The sequence below is a fragment of the Psammomys obesus genome, unplaced genomic scaffold, assembly GCF_907164565.1.
Source record: "Psammomys obesus unplaced genomic scaffold, mPsaObe1.curated_primary_1811, whole genome shotgun sequence".
Lineage (NCBI taxonomy): Eukaryota > Metazoa > Chordata > Mammalia > Rodentia > Muridae > Psammomys > Psammomys obesus.
This window is the reverse complement of record NW_026596039.1, coordinates 7545466-7562251: the sequence shown is the minus strand read 5'-3', so window position 1 is coordinate 7562251 and position 16786 is coordinate 7545466. Positions and strand designations below refer to the sequence as shown.

General features: G+C 51.6%; 1 protein-coding gene across 3 annotated transcripts in view; it reads left to right on the top strand.

The window, feature by feature from the left end:
• The window catches only part of Cep164 (centrosomal protein 164), a 62833-nt gene that overhangs the window by 37093 nt on the left and 8954 nt on the right, over positions 1-16786 (top strand). For 2 of the 3 annotated variants that reach the window (XM_055622032.1, XM_055622030.1), the window contains 11 exons: positions 1103-1186; positions 1542-1592; positions 4896-4981; positions 6456-6599; positions 7431-7577; positions 10739-10951; positions 13388-13585; positions 13667-13985; positions 14712-14789; positions 15002-15133; positions 15408-15530. In XM_055622032.1, coding sequence (XP_055478007.1) covers positions 1103-1186; positions 1542-1592; positions 4896-4981; positions 6456-6599; positions 7431-7577; positions 10739-10951; positions 13388-13585; positions 13667-13985; positions 14712-14789; positions 15002-15133; positions 15408-15530 — 1575 coding nt within the window. The remainder of the gene's footprint in view (positions 1-1102; positions 1187-1541; positions 1593-4895; positions 4982-6455; positions 6600-7430; positions 7578-10738; positions 10952-13387; positions 13586-13666; positions 13986-14711; positions 14790-15001; positions 15134-15407; positions 15531-16786) is intronic. The other variant, XM_055622031.1, reaches the window with a different exon arrangement.

Genomic DNA, 16786 nt, shown 5'->3' with positions numbered 1-16786 from the left:
AAAATAAAATAAAATAAAATAAAATAAAATAAAATAAAATAAAATAAAATAAAATAAAATAAGATCAAATCAAATCAAATCAAATCATTTTTTGGCAAACACAAAATAAAACAAACAAAAAACCCAATACAGAATAACAGAAACCTTACCAAACTAAACACTTGACAATGATGAATAACTGTATCACTGAACTCTTGGAAACAAGTGGGCTGGTCCTTCCAAAACTGCCACCGTGTGCTTTTCGAGCCCATCAGCATTCTTCTTCACCCTGGATATGGAGGGAGGAAGCTGAAGACAGCAGGACCTGACCTTGCCCGGGTGTCCTGCCATCCATCAAGCTGATGACCAAACTTCCCCTGTGTAGAATACTGTTGGATAACAATCCTTCACTTAGCCCAGCAGAGCTCTTAGGCTCAGAAGGGGGATGGTGTGGCCCTGTGGCAGCCAAAGGGCAGTGAGGAATTGGGCTAGGTGTGGGCATCTGCTGTGGGTCCCCCAAACGACTCTGTGGACAAAGCACTGCTAATGAATCCCGTTGTCTGGAAAAAGGGCCACCTATATAGGAAGAGGGAAGGGATGATCCGGCAGGAGCCCGTCAAGCCTCACTTTCAAGAGTTTGCTCGCACTTCTGCCCTGCTTGGGCATGGGGAGAAAGGGAGGGGAAGGGGAGGGAAGGGGAGACAGCTGGGAAGAGCCATGCTGTGCAGCATGTGTCATGGAAAGAGTCAGGCCCGAGGCTCATCTGACCTGCAGCTTTTTGTAAGCAGCTTTTTGTCCTGGACCAAATTACACCCCCCTGCCCCCATCCTGCAGCTGCAGCCAAAGGGCATGATCATGTCAGTCTCGCACGGTTATTTTTGCCTATAATTTTATTATGAAAAAATACCAAGCATATGGAAGAATCAGAATTTTACAGTGTGTCTCCACACTCTCCCCTTAGTGCAGACAGCGAACGCTCTTCTTGATACTGCTCATCTTATCATCTTGTTATCTTTGAGGACGTCGATGTCACAGTGTTGAGCTCGGTGCCTAGGACACAGTGCACACCCTTCTGAAAGGTTGGCAAGTGCAGAGCTGACTTTCTCCTCTCCACCCTCTCCAGGACCTTGGTTTTCACAGCCGGATGTCCGAGCACCTGCTGGATGGTGACATGCTTTCTCCCGCCTTGGGTGGAGCCCGCTGGGAGGTGAGTCTGGGTGGTCTAGGCTAGGGCCTCACTTTCTTTGGCAGCTATTTTTAGGGGTGACCCACAGATGACTCTTCCTTGACACTGAGTGGGCTCCTGGACAGCCTCTTCCCTCTAGACACTTGCCTCTGATGGGGCTTCATTTTGCTGCTGTGCATCGCAACATTCCTGCCCTGCCTCCTGTCCATTTATTCATTCAGCAACTGAGGGCAAACCATCTGCCCACCCATTCCCCCGGCTCTGCCGCCCAGCAGCTAGGTCTGCAACTCTCCTTACCAGCCTGTACAGGCTGTACCTTGTGACTGCCCTGCTAGCCCTGCTGGTTCTCCTTTGACCTCTGCATTTTCTTCTTTAGGCTTTGAGGCCCAGTTCTGGTGCCTGCTTGGAGGAGGAGGAGGAGGAGGAGGTGAGTTGTCCCCTCTCTGCTCCCAAGATTCTTACTTTGCTCTTACAGTGTTTTGTCTGTCTCCTCGGCCAGATGTAAGCTGGCCTCCACTCATTAGGGTACAAAAGTGCCTGAAGCATTGCACTAAAGGAGCTTAAGTCATGTCACGGTGATTGTTTTTCTCTTTTGTGGATGGTTAGAAGAGGGATTCTGGCACACCATCTCTGCAGGTTTTAGGGAGCAGCTGGTTTGAGTGGATGGAATCGGTTGGGTGAAACAACAGGATGTTTGGTTTGAACCCAGCCTGGGAGCCCTTAGTGGGACGGGTGCTGGTACATACAGGGTGCACAGTGTTTTCATATTTCATATTCATATTGAAGCCCACACACTCCTTTCAGGCCTGGCTGGCACCTGCCTGGGGGACTTTGGTCAACCCCTGTTAACAGTGCTGAGGACGTAAAGCTGGGATGAGAGCAGTGCTTGGAGCAGGTGCATTTGAGGCCCCTTTGTTTATAAGTGAGCAGGAAGCCACCAGGTGCATAGGGCAGGGTGGGTTCTGTGGCTGTGGCTTGGAGTTAGTAGTCCTCAGCAACCACTGCCTGCAGGCAGTCAACCCCAATAGAGGAAGTTGCAATTCATACTTCAGCCAGCATGTCAGAGTGTGGGTCTCACTAGATGCTCTGGCTGATTGGCCAGCAGTGCCCTGACAGGGCTCAGCCTGCAGCTCTCCCATCTTCAAGGGTATAGAAGGGTGGAGCTGCAGGAGGGTGCAGCAGCCACTTCACAGTGTGGGCAGAACCACAGGTGCAGTCCTCCTTGTGGTCCTCTGGGACTCTAGCCACCTCTCTTCTGCTCTGATCTCTCCCTAGGAACATGGAGGGCCTTGGAATTAAACTACCTTAGGTTTTGTTTATGTCAAGGAATATAGCTTAGTGGTAAGAGCACTGGCCTCACATATGTGAGCCCCTGGATTCCATCCCCAGTAGGGGAAGAAAATTATGCAGCTTCAGATGTAAGTAACATACAATAAACTGCATGTTTAAAGAGAAAAATTTGGGGCTGGGGAGATGTTCTTCCAGAGATCCTGAGTTCAATTCCCAGCAACCACATGGTGGCTCACAACCTTCTAGTGAGACCTGGCGCCCTCTCCTGCCCTGCTGGCACACATGCAAGCAGAAACCTGTATAAATAATAAATAAGTAATCTTTTTAAAAAGTAAAGAGAAAAATTTGATACATTTTACCGCATGTATTCCTTTGAAACTGTCATCACAAGCTAACACCTCCCCCCCTTCCGTGTAAGGCTTTAAATTTGCTAGGCAAGTGTCTTACCATTTAGCTACACCTTGGCACCCTAGACCCTGTGATTAAAGAATAACCCTCTAAGTTATCCAGGCTTGTCTCAAACTTGCAATCCTCCTGCTTCCACCTTGGGACTAGATCTTGAAAGCAAAACTCAGGAGCTGAGGTAAGGCTGGGGTCCTGAGTAGTGTTAGGCCAGAGGCTTAACCAGTGCTTGTTTTGCTCCCCTTTCTGACAAGTGCCACCACACCATGTTCTTTATGGGGTTCTTCCTTCCTTTTCTGGGACAAAAGTTCTAGGGAGCAAGTCCAACTATTCAGAAAACCCACTGTCTGGTTTTTTCCCAAGTCATTCCTTCTCCTCTGTCAGGAAGCTACTGCTTCAGTTTGTTGCAAAAGTACAGGACATGAAGCAAGAAGGAGCCAGACAGAATGGTGTGGTCCTTGGCTAGCTCCAGCCTGCCTCTCTGTCCTCACGGTCCCATAGTCTTTTGTGGCTTTGGTCTCACTTCAAGGTTTTATTACAATCATCTTGCTTTGTCACTTACATTTTAGTTTGTGAAGCGCAGTTACTGGTCTATGTGATCTCTGTTTTCTAAGAAAGTAGAGAACAAGAGGATGACCTTGGTGGTTTGTAGGGAAGATGCATGGTGAGCAGAACGCTAGAAGGAGAATGAGGTGGGGTGAGGAGGCTGTGTTTGCCTGTCTGTGTGTAGGCTCTGCCCAGGCTGATGCAATGAGGAGAGGCAGCCCTGGCGAGGAGCCCTTCTGTTTCAGGCTCCAAGAGGAACCCACAGATGGCATTGCTAGCACTAATGTAATTTGGGGGAGCTGGGTTTTAGTGCAAGCCCTGCCCTTCCTTATCCACCCAGATGTCAGAGTCAGATGCAACTGCAGGGGTTCAAGCTGCCAGAGGAGAAGTGTGTGTGTGTGTGTGTGTGTGTGTGTTTGTGAAGGGGACACAGGGCTGGGACCCCACTGTGGAAGGCAGAGTGATCTGTCTCCTGTCCCACCTCTCAGTGACTCTTGAATCGTAGAGCAGACGGTGCTCTTGTCAGGGGGCCCTCTCCTAGAGTGGGGCCTGGTGCTGGCACTGGGCTTTTCTTTTCTATCTGTCAGGACTGAGGGGGAGGATGGGGGAGGGGCTGGCACTGCAGCCTGTCTTCCTAAGGCAGAAGTTGTGCTTATGTGCAGGACATTTCACCCTTACTGAAGCCCTGGGGGCCATGCTTTACCCTGCCATAGTTCAGGGGAGGAGGCACCTGCTGGCAGGATATTCTGGAACAAAGAGTGGATCCCAGGCTGACTTCACAACTTCATTTCTTTGCAAATTATTTGAAGACATAAAAATATTGCTTAAAAACAAAAAACAAAAAACACCAGCTTTCTAAATTTGCCTGGATACCCAAGATGTGAATACGATTTGGGGGTTTGTTTTCAAGTACCAGACTTGGGAAGCAGGGAAGCTCATTGTCTGCTGATGGGGATTCATGTCCTGGAATGGAGCAGTAAGGGATGTTGCTGTCTCCCTCCCAGAGTCACATGGTGCTCTCCAGTTTGGAGCATAGCCTCCCCTGTTTCACCTGGTGCTTCAGAATTCTTCCCTCCTGGTGTGCTTTCCCACCGCCTTTCATGTTGGCACCCCTGTAGCACGGTCCTGCTGACCCAGGCCTTGGCAAATTTAGGGTGTTCACGGAGACCGCTGCCTTCTCTCTGCAGCTAGCAGTGCCGGCGGCAGGCGAGGCTCCTGGGGTTGTGTCCCACCTCCCCCACCCCGGGCTTCAGGCTCCTATCTGTGTGTGCAGGAACTATGTGTACTCATCTCCTGTTCCAGCTGTGCATCGTGGGCTTAGCTAGAGCTTAGGAAGCAGCGATCTACAGCAGACAGACCTGTCCTGTGTCCCAGCGGCCCCTGTGAGATATCTCAGCACGCCTGCTGAGCATTTAGCTTGGCAGGAGAAGAGACCCTTGCGGTACAGAGCCCCCTGATGCACTTCTTATCTTCCCTGGCTTCTTGCTTGCAGGCCCAGGGGTCAGGCCACGAAGAGCAAGATGACAGCGAGCTCAGCAGAGTGGAGCCGCAGAGCAAGCATTCCCAAGTCTCTGGGAGGTATAGCAGGAGGCTGCCTCAGGGACCGAAGGCATCATGTGTCTCAGGGGGGTGTGGGCGTGGGTAGAATTCCTGGTCCTTATGGTTCGCACCAGCTTAGTACGCCCTCACCGGAAGACAGACGGTGCCCTGGCTAGCTGGCAGTGCAAGGTGTGTGTATATGTGGTGGGGTGGGGTGGGGTGGGGGTGTGGGGTGGGGGAGTGGGAGGTGGGAGGATGAACCCTGTCTGTGGTGGTGTACTGGGACGGGAGTGTGAAGTATCGCTTGGCAGGACTTCGCACACGGCCCTGTGGAGAGTCCAGGGCTCCATCCTCCTTATTGGATTGCGTTGATTAAGCTGTGTGCATCTGGTCGTGTGCCAGGGCTGACGTGGCCTTTTGGAGGTCTGGAGAGCCGTGTTCTTCGGTACCAAAGCTCAGCGTTCTGAGCCAAGGTTCTTCCCATGATGGTGGAGTTGGCTGTGCAGACTGTGTCTGCGCATGTGTGTGTCATATGTGTGTGTGTGTTTTCCTCTGGCCTCACCCCATGAAAGGAGGAGGGCAAGAAAATGAAGGGCAGTAGTCCTCTTCTTCTTGGATCTGAGAAAGTGGTCTGCAGTCTTCCTTCGATGTATTCAGTAAGGCTTCCTGCACTGGGTATTGTCTGACCATCTGTATCTGGCATCTCCTTTCCCCGTTTATTTTCATATTTTAGATTTATTTTATATGTGTGAATGTTTTGCCTGCATGTATGACTGTGTACCACGTGTGTGCCGGGTGCCTAAGGAGGTCAGAAGAGGATATTGGATTCCCTGGAACTAGAGTTACAGATGGTTGTGGGTACTGGGGATTGAACCTGAGTTTTCTGTAATAACAGTGAGTCATTTTTCCAACCTTTCCCTTCCCATTTTTAAACAAAACCTATTTGATTTCTAAGTGTGTGTGTGTCTGTGTTTATGTTTGTGCATGCATGTGCATTCATGAATGTGAGTGTACACAAAGGCCAGAGGTGTTAGAAACTCTGGAGCTGAAATAACAGGCAGTTGTGAGCCATCTGACATGGGTGCTGGGAATCGAACTCAGGTCCTTGGAAGAGCAGTACATGCTCTCAACCACTGAACCATCTCTCCAGCCCTTCTTTCCCCATTTTCCCTTGATTCTTTCATCCATCCCAGGCTCCAGTGATGTTGAATTCCGAGAATGGACATATCTGTGAAGGTGCTCAGCCGCTGGGCCAGGCAAATGCAGCAGGGCGCTGAGAGCACAGCTGTAACCCTGCAGGATGGAGCTGGGAAGGAGGAGGCTCTCCTGCTGCATGTGTGGCTGCTGTGTCTGGGCTCTCTGTGGGTGCGGGGGCGGCAACTCCTGTCTAGCTAAGGGGGACCAGTGCACACTGTACTTACGCACTCTGTGTTCTCTTCTTGCTTTCCAAGTAGAGACCTAACCTTGCTCCTCTGGCTGACCTGACCAGGTTTTCTTTCCCATTTCTGCCTAGGGAGCGGCTCCAGAGTACCCTTCACAGCCAAGCTGCTGAGGAAGGGCCTCTGCAGACCCTGGAGGGGCAACCTGAGTGGAAGGAAGCAGAGGAGCCTGGGAAGAACTCTGTAGCCACCCCCACTCCACTGTCCCTCGTCCAGAGGTAAGGCTGAGGAAGAAGGGTCCCTGGGGTTGATGGCCCCTCCATGTGTCATTGTGATAGTGGGGAACAGTGGGCCTGGAGATGGGGTGTGAGCTGTTGGAGATGCTACAGCCAAAGCAACAGGAGCAGAGAAGCAGAAGCTGGCTGGGGGTGGCGAATCTGTTTCTTCATAGCCCTCAGCCTTCAGCTGAAATTAGGGTAGCCAGCCTGATTAGGGGAGCTCCTAGGAACTCTTGAATAAGTGTGTGCCTTTTGCCGGGGCGGACTATGCCATTGCCCTGGCTACTCCATTCCTGCTGGGGTCCCCTTTCAGCTCCCTTCTCAGCAGCCTCTCCCTGCCAGGCACTAGTCTACACAACTGAGCTGGAGCACTGCTTTCTCCGAGGCCCAGCCAGAGGGCAGTACAGAGTCCCAGGACCTCCTGAAGCCACATGGAGGGACCTTTCTGTCCCAGCTTGGTCTAGAGCCCAGGGTGTCTTTCCCAGTGCCTCTGGTTCCTGGCAAGAGGAAGATGTTGGTCTTAAGATTCACACAGTTGGGATGAGCCACAGGGGAAGCCTAGCTATAGCAGTGTTCAATCAACAGCATCTGTGGAACACTTGTTGTGTGCAAAGTTTCTTGGGTGATGGGACCATCTCTCTTCCCCTGCCTGTGGGAAGGCCTGGTCTTCAAATGACCTGAGAAGAGACTGGGAGGGAGGGGGACTGGGGAGTGAGGCAGAGAAGTTTCCCTGGGGCTGCCCTGCTTGTCACAGTTTTTTGGTCCCTGTAGGGTGTAAGTTGAGCCCTTCCGTTCTGGCTCTAACACAGTTGCTTCTTTATTACTTGCAAGGGAGCAGGTTCTGAGCCCACCTGCTTTCCCTGAGAGGGCTGAGGAAAAACACTCCCAGGCCGAGGAGCTGGGCCTTGGGCAGCAAGAGGCCAAGGAGCCCGAGGAGAAGGTGGCAGTCAGTCCCACCTCACCTGTCTCTCCAGAGGCGTAAGGGCCAGTTTTATGTGTCTGTCCTGTCTTCCAGTGTATGGTTTGCTCGAATGCCCATTCCCCTTGAGTGCTGGCAAGAAATGGAACAAAGGGTAAATGCATCCTTGGTGCTCCGTGCTCAGCTTTGAGAGCTCCACCGGCCATCACTGACCCTTGCCTAGGCTTAGTTCAGGTCATTGGAGTACCTGACCCGGACCTAAGGTCTGAGGGTGGGTGAAGGGAACCCGTGGCTCATTAACAAGAACCAGGAGAAGCATGCTCTGCCCTCCAAGCACGAGTTTTCTCTTAAAACAAATGTGAAATGTTTTAGAAAGGAAACAGGGGCTTGGGGTTGGGTTGGGGATTTGCTGGCGAGTCAGAGTAGGTGGATTTGCTCTCTGGAGCCCTTAGGTAGCTCTGCTAGGCTCTGGGGTTTGCTTGTTTCCCCAGGTGAATGAGGGCTACAAAGGACCCAGGGCTGTTGAGCAGACAGTTTTTCTGCTGCTGACTCACAGCGAGCCGCCCAGGCCACTAAGCTTGTCACCTAACCCTGCTGGAGTCACATGGGAATGCAGCAGCCGCATTCTTTTTCAGAGAGCGAGCTGCCCTAGAGTGACAAACATGTGGCTTTCTCAGGTCTCCAGGGAGCTTGCTGTTCACGAGGACAGGAGCTGAGTGTGACTCGGAGAGAGGAAGAACTAGGCAGAGGTCAAGGGCTGGTCCCAGCCCGTCTGTGGGGAGGCCCAGTTAGGTTCCTCTCCAGACACCTTGGCTGCACATGCCCCGATTTCATGTTCCTTCTTGTCTGGGTGATGTTGTCCCTTCTGGGGTCTCCAGACCCTTGGCTGACTCTTTAGGATCAATGTGTCCCCACCCTTAGGAGATACCTGCTTTGCTCTTCTTGAGTCTTTTCCAGTAGGAATCGGTTGGTTTACAGAGTGGTATGGAAAGTTCGACATCTGCCAGCCAAGTCTGGAGGGTTAGGTGGCAGACCTCATGACGCCTGCATCTTTTGTGAGTGTTTGCGGAGTAGTAAATGGACCCAAGCCACCGGCTGCCCACATAGCTGAGTGGCAGAGCAGTTGTTTTCCTAGCATTTGCAAGGTCCTAGTTAGATCCCCAGTACTACTGTAGAGAGTGGGGTGTGTGTGATCTGGCTCTCTAGCTTAGCAGTAGTACCCTCCACCAACACACACTTTGGAATGCTCCTGGGGATCACCTCTTCCTCCCTGCTTTCCCACTCTGCCTACCTCTGTGTGTCTCTGAGCTACTTGGCCAGCCTGAAATGACTAGGCTCCCTGGTGCCTCCCATGACTGGAAACTAGGTCTCACGGAGGCTGATACCTGAACGGTTTGGCCTGAAACCAGACCTATTTCTCCTTCCAGAGCCCTCAGCTTCTAGTTAGATCTTTCAGGCATCATTCAGTGCTTTAGAGCTAAGCAAGGTGTTCAAGTCTTTCAAGCAGGGAGGCAGGAAACAGCCTCATCTGCCCATGTGTCAGGTGTGCAGGCAGGTTCACTGGTGTGTATAGCCCGGGCACGTGTGGCTGATGTCTCATCTTCCTGCAGCATCTGTCCCCAGGGCTCCTCATAGCTGTGCAGCCCACAGGGGAGACAGACATTAAAAGGTACCGTCACTGGGAAAAAAAGATGCTTTCTGCCAAGGCTGGAAATGAGTTGGAGGGTTGATGAGGCAGAGAGCTGGGAGGGGAGGCTCTCGTGGAGGGCGGTATTCTCAGGGGAGGTGGCAGCCATGTTGCTATATCTGCCGTCAGCTGGGCTGTGTCAGAGGACTTGGAGGAAGCCAGGATGTGGAAGGAGGGAAGGGACGGAGCTAGGAGCAGAGAATCCATAGTGTGCGTGGTTTAGGGTTGTTTCCTGAGTTCTGAATTTAGGAATAGGGAGGGACGGGTCTTGATGGTATTTAAGGCATGTCACTGGCTTTCTCTTTCTCTCACTAGTCTCTGTGGGCTGCTGGGGGATTCTTCACCTTGTTCTCTTCTGCCATTCCAGTCTGTCCCCTCCTGCTGCCTTCCATCTGCCTCACTGCTGAGCTGGAGGGAGGGTGTCAGGGCTTTCATTCAGGCTGGCCAGCTCCCCTGTTTGACTTTCAAGTGTTCCTGCTGGATGGAGCCATGGCCAGCCTATAGTTCACGAGCATTGCTCAAGAAGAGTGTTTCCGCACTGAGACCAGTTGGAATGTGAGGCTCAGGGACCCAGGGATGCATGTACCTCCTGGCCTTTAAGGAAGTAAAATATTTTATCCTGATCCCGCTTTCATGGCTCACAGTTGTCACTGGTATTTCGATATTTTCTTTAGTCCTCAAGACTCTCTAGAGCAGTGGCTCTCAACCTTCTCAATGCTGCAACCCTTTAATACTGTCATTCATGTTCTGGTGACCCCTCCTTCCTCCCCACCATAAAATTACTTTGTTGCTACTTCATAACTGTAGTTTTGCTGCTGTTATGAATCATAATGTAAATGTCTGATATTCAGGTTATCTGTTATACAACCCCCAAAAGGGTCGTGATGCATAGGTTGAACTTCTGCCCTAGACACACAGTAAACTTATACCACTGTCTTCTTCTTAACTGTTCTTGTGGCTAGATCAGAGTTTCTCATCCATTTCCAGACACTAATTTAACCCTGAGCCGATGAAAGCCCTCTGCCATGTTTGGCTCAGGGATGCACCTGGCTCCTTTGGCAGCAAGGCAGGGAACTTTGTAGCTTCTTCTGCATTGCCGTGGTCTCTGATTGGTTTGAGAGGCAGAGAACAGACTCTGGGACCAGTTTCTGGAATGAGCCTTCACCTGCAGGCAGAATTACAGTGGGGACATGGAGACCAGGACTGTGATCCATTCTGTGTGTGTGGGTGTGTGTGTGTGTGTGAGCCTCTGAGGGACAGAACTTCATTCTCTTCTCTGCCAGTTCTGGAGCCATAGCTTCAGGGCTTGACCTCTCAGGCCACAGCCTCCCAGGGCTGTCTTCTCCTAGGACCCCAGACCTTATCCAGTCAATGGAGCTCACACCACAGGATAGGTGCTCACGGTGTTCTACTGCCAGCCCCTGTGTGACCTGTTTGTGGGCTCTCCACTAGAGATTTGGTGTGATGTTCTGTAGCTGTGGGACCTCCGTGGGTACCAATGCTGCAGTGGTAAGCTGCCCCTCCCCCATACAGGCAAACTGCAGAGCCTGAAACTCCCCAAAAGCAGTTCTCAGAGGCTATACTGAAGGCCATGGAGGAGGCAGTGACCCAGGAACCAGAGGAAGACCAGAGGCTGCTGCTAGACCTGCAGAAAGAGAAGCAGCAGCAGCAGCGGGAAGAGAGGCTGTGGCAAGAGGAGGAGGAGGAGGTGCTCAGGCTCTACCGGCAGAAGGAGAAGTCCCTCAGGTCTGCTTCCTCCCCGTGGAGGGGCGTGGGAGGGAAGGTCACCCTTTTCCTGTGCTCACCCCTCTGGGATGCCCACAGCCTCACCAAAGTGGTTCCTAGAAACCTTACCCAGAAACTTCTGCTGGTATCTCGTCTGGCCTGGTTCCTTTGGTGACAAGGGAGACTGGAAAGGTGGTCCTTTAGCCAGCTGGGCTCTGCTCAGAAGAAAAGGGCAAAGGGCTACTATAAGCAGCATGTCACAGCCTGAGGCCAGGAAAGGTGGTGCTTCAGAAACACGTTAACATACTTTGTTAACTTGACAGTTTAATGCCAAATCTTGTTCTTTTAGACTTAACATCCAAGAGTACTTGAGAGTTAGTATTTTTAGACCATAGATAGCAAAACTATGCTTACTTTTGAGGAAACAAAGCAAACAAACAAACAAACAAACAAACAAATCGACACCTGAATAGTGGGAGGTCAGGTTCAATCTCTCATTGAAACTCAGCTCAACCCAGGGTCTCTGACCCAGGGTCTACCCTCCGTCATACCTTCTTGTGTCCCTGAAGACTATCCTCTTCATGCCAACTAAAGGTCAGGGTGGAGCCAAACAGCTTACCTTAAAGTGCAGCCTCTGCAGCGACCCTGAGGCTTCTCCTGATAGCTCTGAGTTTGTGATGGGGACCAGGATACAGGCAGTATCTGCCCCAGGGCCTAAAACATGGTAATTGCCCCATAAGTGGCATTTCTTGTTTAGCCAGTCATGACTTGGTGATTTCTCTGTGGGTAAGAGTTTTGCCTGGAGAGATGGCTCAGTGGTTAAGAGCACTGTCCGCTCTTCCAGAGGCCCTGAGTTCAATTCCCAGAAACCACATGGTGGCTCCCAACTATCTATACTGGCATCTGATGCCCTCTTCTGGCATGCAGGTGTACATGAAGTTAGAGCACTAATAAAATAAAGTATATACATAAATCTTAAAAAAAAAAAAAAAAAGAAAAAAAAGTGTCTTGCCTGGCTCTCCCTTGAAGCCATTCACCACAAGACACTTGTTTCCCTTTCCACGTAAACTTTTCTGGGTGTGGGTGCTCCTTCTTGATGCTCAATGGGAAGACAGGCAGGCTCTTGCCCTTTTGTTTTCTTAGGTATAAAATGGAGAGCTTGAATTGCTCTAAATTCCCTGTCAGCCCCGCATTCAGTGCTGGCTGTGTAAACTTTGCCCCAGAAAAGAGGACAGGGCTTTTGGGGAGTCCAAAAAGGAAGGGTTTACACTTTGCTTAGGTTCCCCCCCCTGCCTCATTACAGAGGAAAGCAGTGGCATAAATAGCTTGAAATAGGAAATAATCCTAAGTCTGTTTGGGGTCTGGAATTCACTACAGACCTTTGCAAGGAGATTGTCTTCTGAATCATGTTTTTCTTAGGGTTGGGCATCCTGGACGCACTGCACACATCCCCTAGTGTTGCGGGCTCTCCGTAAAGAGTTACCCAAGAAAGATGTAGTTTGTAAAAGCAGAAGTAGATTTGCAGCAGGTTAAACGATGGGTATCATTGATGAGATGAAGGTGCCTTTCGTAGACATTTAAGGCTTGCTTCCAGTTTGGGGCTAGAAGATACTGCACAGACCCAGCACTTTGACTGAACACCATTTTATGTCAGTTACTACATTCAGTCAGTGCTTGATACAAAGGACTCAAGGGCAGTGTCACTAGCCAGCTGTGGTGGTGTAAGCCCATGACACCTGGGAGGTGAAGGCAGAAGGATCAGGAGTTAAGACCACTTTTGGCTACATAGCCAGTCTGAAGCCAGCCTAGGCTACGTGAGACCCTGTCTCTCCCTCAAAAGGAGGCAGGATAGTTGCTCAGCAGAAATTCCATGTCTTGCAAGGAAAGCAGATATAACAGATTAGTTATAAGGTGCCGTGATGCCTGGCAGAAGGCAGCGTATGCCAGGAAAGGCCCACGTGCAGATTGTGAGGGGAAATGTGGATAGATGAACTTGTGTGCTGGGCAATGAATATGGTTTTTGTCAGATAGAAAAATGGAATTCTTGGCTGAAGAACCAGCACGAGCAATGGGCAAGGGGGAAAGAAAAGGGTGGTGAATTCTGGAGACAGCGATGCATCTGGTGTGCCTGGGATAGGGTCTAATGACTGAGGAGTGGGAGGTGGCTCTAGAGATTGGCTGGGGTGGTTGTAACCTTCCTTGAGTAGATACCACGTGCAGGAGGATAACCTGTAGGTTTAAAGGAGCCTGGGACCAAGGAGCCTGCCATGGCTGCCAGTCTTCCTGTGGCAGAGGTCTATGAGGAACCAACACGGATAAGAGGTTGACTCATCTCTAATACTAAGGGTGGTTTACAGATAGGCCACGAGGCTCTTAGAGAATGAATGAAATGGGTCCTGAATACAAGAATGACCTCTGTGGTCTCGCTCACCGTCCTACCTTTCCTTTTTCCCTTAGCCTCCTGAAGGCACAGCTACAGAAAGCTGCCGAGGAGGAGGAGGAGGACGAGGAAGAGGAGGAGGAAGAGGAGGAAGAAGAGGAAGAAGAGGAGGAGGACAAAGAGGAGATTCAGATCAGAGAGGAAGAAAGCCAGAGGCTGGCCCACCTCCGGGCCCAGGTGCAGTCCAGTACAGAAGCATTTGAGAACCAAATCAGGTGAGTCCATACTAAGAGCTGCCTGGCCTGAGGACCTGAGTGCATGGGCCTGATATCCCCCATTCCATTCTGTCTGTCCAGAGCCGAGCAAGCGGCTGCCCTGCAGAGGCTTCGAGAAGAGGCAGAGGCCCTCCAGAAGGCTGAAAGAGCCAGCTTGGAACAGAAAAGCAGGAGGGCGCTGGAGCAGCTGAGGGAGCAGCTGGAGGCTGAGGAGAGGAGTGCCCAGGCGGCCTTGAGAGCGGAGAAGGAGGCAGACAAGGAGGTGGTTCTCCAGCAGCTGAGGGAGCAGCTGGAGGCCGAGGAGAGGAGTGCCCAGGCTGCCTTGAGAGCAGAGAAGGAGGCAGAGAAGGAGGTGGTTCTGCGGCAGCTGAGGGAGCAGCTGGAAGGGGAGAGGAAAGAAGTGAGTGAGCGAGCGAAGTGCCTTGACACAAGCATGCAGAGCTTGAGAGGGATTAGCTCCAGATGGGGGTGCAGAGAGGGGAGCTCTCTCTACTAAGGGCTGGAGCTGGCCCTCATCTCTGAGGCAGACATACAGGGAGGTATCCTGTGAATTTGGGGAGCTTTCGCTATCGAGCTTTGGTCATAGCAGAGGACTTGGCACGAAGGTGTGCCCCTGTTCCCAGCAGACGGCTGCGGTTTACTCCTGTCCCTGATTTCTCTGGAATAAGAGACTAGCATCTGGCGCGGGTTTCTCCTTGCCCTTTTCCTTCTAGCCTCACATCAGCCTCCATATTAAATACCAAAGTAACAGGCCACAGAGAACTTTTCTCTTGGTGAAAGAACTGTTAGACACCGAATGATCTCGAGCATCTACTTAGGCCTCCATCTGACCTGGCTCTTATTCATAGCTGTGGGTTTGTGCATGTACCTGTGGCCTTGTTGTGAGTCAGGGTGGAAGCAGTGGCCTGAGGCGAACTGAAAGGACCCTCTACACTGGCCTTGTTTTAAAGTCTGCCAGCTGCAGACTTTAGGGGCTGAGTTGATTTAAAACAAAAGCATCCCTGTGAGTCTGCTGGGCCCCTTATCTCCAAAGGACAAGGTGGTCTTCTGAACTCAGCCTTCCCATGGTCAGTACCTGGCCAGCACCCTGCCCCACTTCTCTCATAGGCTCTCTGCTTCTCCTCAGGCAGTGGCAGGCCTAGAGAAAGAGCACAGCGCTGAGCTGGAGCGGCTCTGTTCCTCACTGGAGGCCAAGCATCGAGAGGTGAGAAGAGGGCAGGGCGGCCTGGTCTGATGGGCAGAGCCTGGACCCTCAGGCCCTTTTCGTGCTGGGTGGCACAGGAGTTCAGCCCTAGCCTTGGTCAGTTGGGAGTGACCTTACTCCCCAGCCAGGATGCTGGGATAGGTGCTGAATCCCTACATGGTGGCTCCAGTTCTGTGGGCCACATTCCAGTGTATACACTGGCATCTCCTTAGGTGGTCTCCAGCCTCCAGAAGAAGATAGAGGGAGCTCAGCAGAAAGAAGAGGCCCAGTTACAGGAGAGCCTTGGGTGGGCAGAGCAGAGAGCTCACCAGAAGGTTCATCAGGTGTTTGAGTATGAGCAGGAGGTGAGTGCTGTTCAGTGTCAGCTCTGCTAAGGTCTGCTGGACCATAGCCTGAGTGGCCTCTACTCCCTCAGGGCCAGGGCCTTTGCTACTCCTAGGCCTCTGTATGCCCGTAGGGACGGGTATCGGTAATAGTTGTATGCATGTTCTGTGCTGTGCTGTGCTGTGCTGTGTGTGTGTGTGTGTGTGTTGGGGACATTTCATGTGTAAGATCTTCAGGTCCCCAGACCTGTCTATTCTCAGTTCTACAAGTTGTGTTACTTCTGTCCTCTTACAGCTCAGCAGCCTCCTTCGAGACAAGCGCCAGGAGGTAGAGAGGGAACATGAGAGGAGGATGGACAAGATGAAGGAGGAGCACCGGCAAGTGATGGCTGAAGCCAGAGAGCGATATGAAGCTGAGGTATCCTCCTCATCCAGCACACAGAAACATAGGCACACCAGCTGGGGTCCTTCCCTGCTGGCTGCCAGGTGTGGGGAGAGGATGAGGTCTGGAAAAGGGTTAGGGGAGACTTAACTTCTCTGACACCCTGCAATAACAAGGTCATTGCTTGGCGTTTTTTTCTGAAGCAGGAGAAACCCCTATATCCCAGTGAGGGGTGCTCGTTCCCCGACTTTGGCTGTACTTCTTAAATCATAATGATTGTTGATGGATACCAAGGTTCTGCTAGGTCCCAGGTGCTTTTCTGAGCTCCGTCCTACTGCATGCAATCCTGTGGCGACCTTGTGATTGTGTGCTGGATCTTCAGTTTGGAGACCAGGGCACTGAGACCAGGGGAGTTGAAGCCTCCTTCTCAAGCCGTGTGACTCCACGGCCTTCAGATTTAGCCACTCCAAAACCATGCCACCAGGGCACGGACAACAAGAGACTGACAAGAGCCAAACGACAGCTGGCTGTTATCTGCCTGTATTAGTTACCTGTTGTTGTTGCTGTGTGACAGACTGCCTGCCAGAAGCAGCTTGGGGAAGGAAGGGTTCGTCTTGGCCCACTGTGAGGTTATACTCTTATTATGGTGGGGAAGGCATGAATGCAGGAGCATGACACAGCTGGTCACATTGTGTCCACAGCCAGGAACCTCCGTTCCTGGGGCTGAGTGCCGACACTCAGCTCCATTTCTTGTTTTGGGGTGGTCTGAGACCCCAGCCTATGGAATGGTGCTGTCCATGGGGAGAAAAGCTCTCACAGAGCCAAGCCTGGCTCCTAGGTGCTTTCAGGCTCTGTGAGCTTGATAGGCAGTCAGAGCAAGCACCTCATTACCTGTCTTCTTTGGCCTCTGGGTGGGAATGTTTCATGACTCCAACTCCCCTGGGCTTGCTCCCATTGGAGGTTGAATAGCGGGCAGGAGTAGCAGTGAGACTGTAGTACAGCTCAGCTCCTGTGGGAGGCCTTTGGGCTCCTGCTCTGGTAGCTGGAATCCAGGCTCTTTGTAGAGTCTTTCAGGGTAGAAACAGCAGCCTCATGATAAAATTTAGCTGTGTGCTTTCCCATTAGAGTTCTGTCTTTGCTGAAGACTAGTGAAAACTGACCAGTGGCCTCTCTTTCTTTGTGGAGACATTGGACACCATTCCTCAGCAGGAGAGGTGGTCTCCCAAAGCGGACTTTCTTCATTACATCTGGCTGGCATCTGCTTAAGCTCCAGGGGGAGAGCAGGCAGGCAT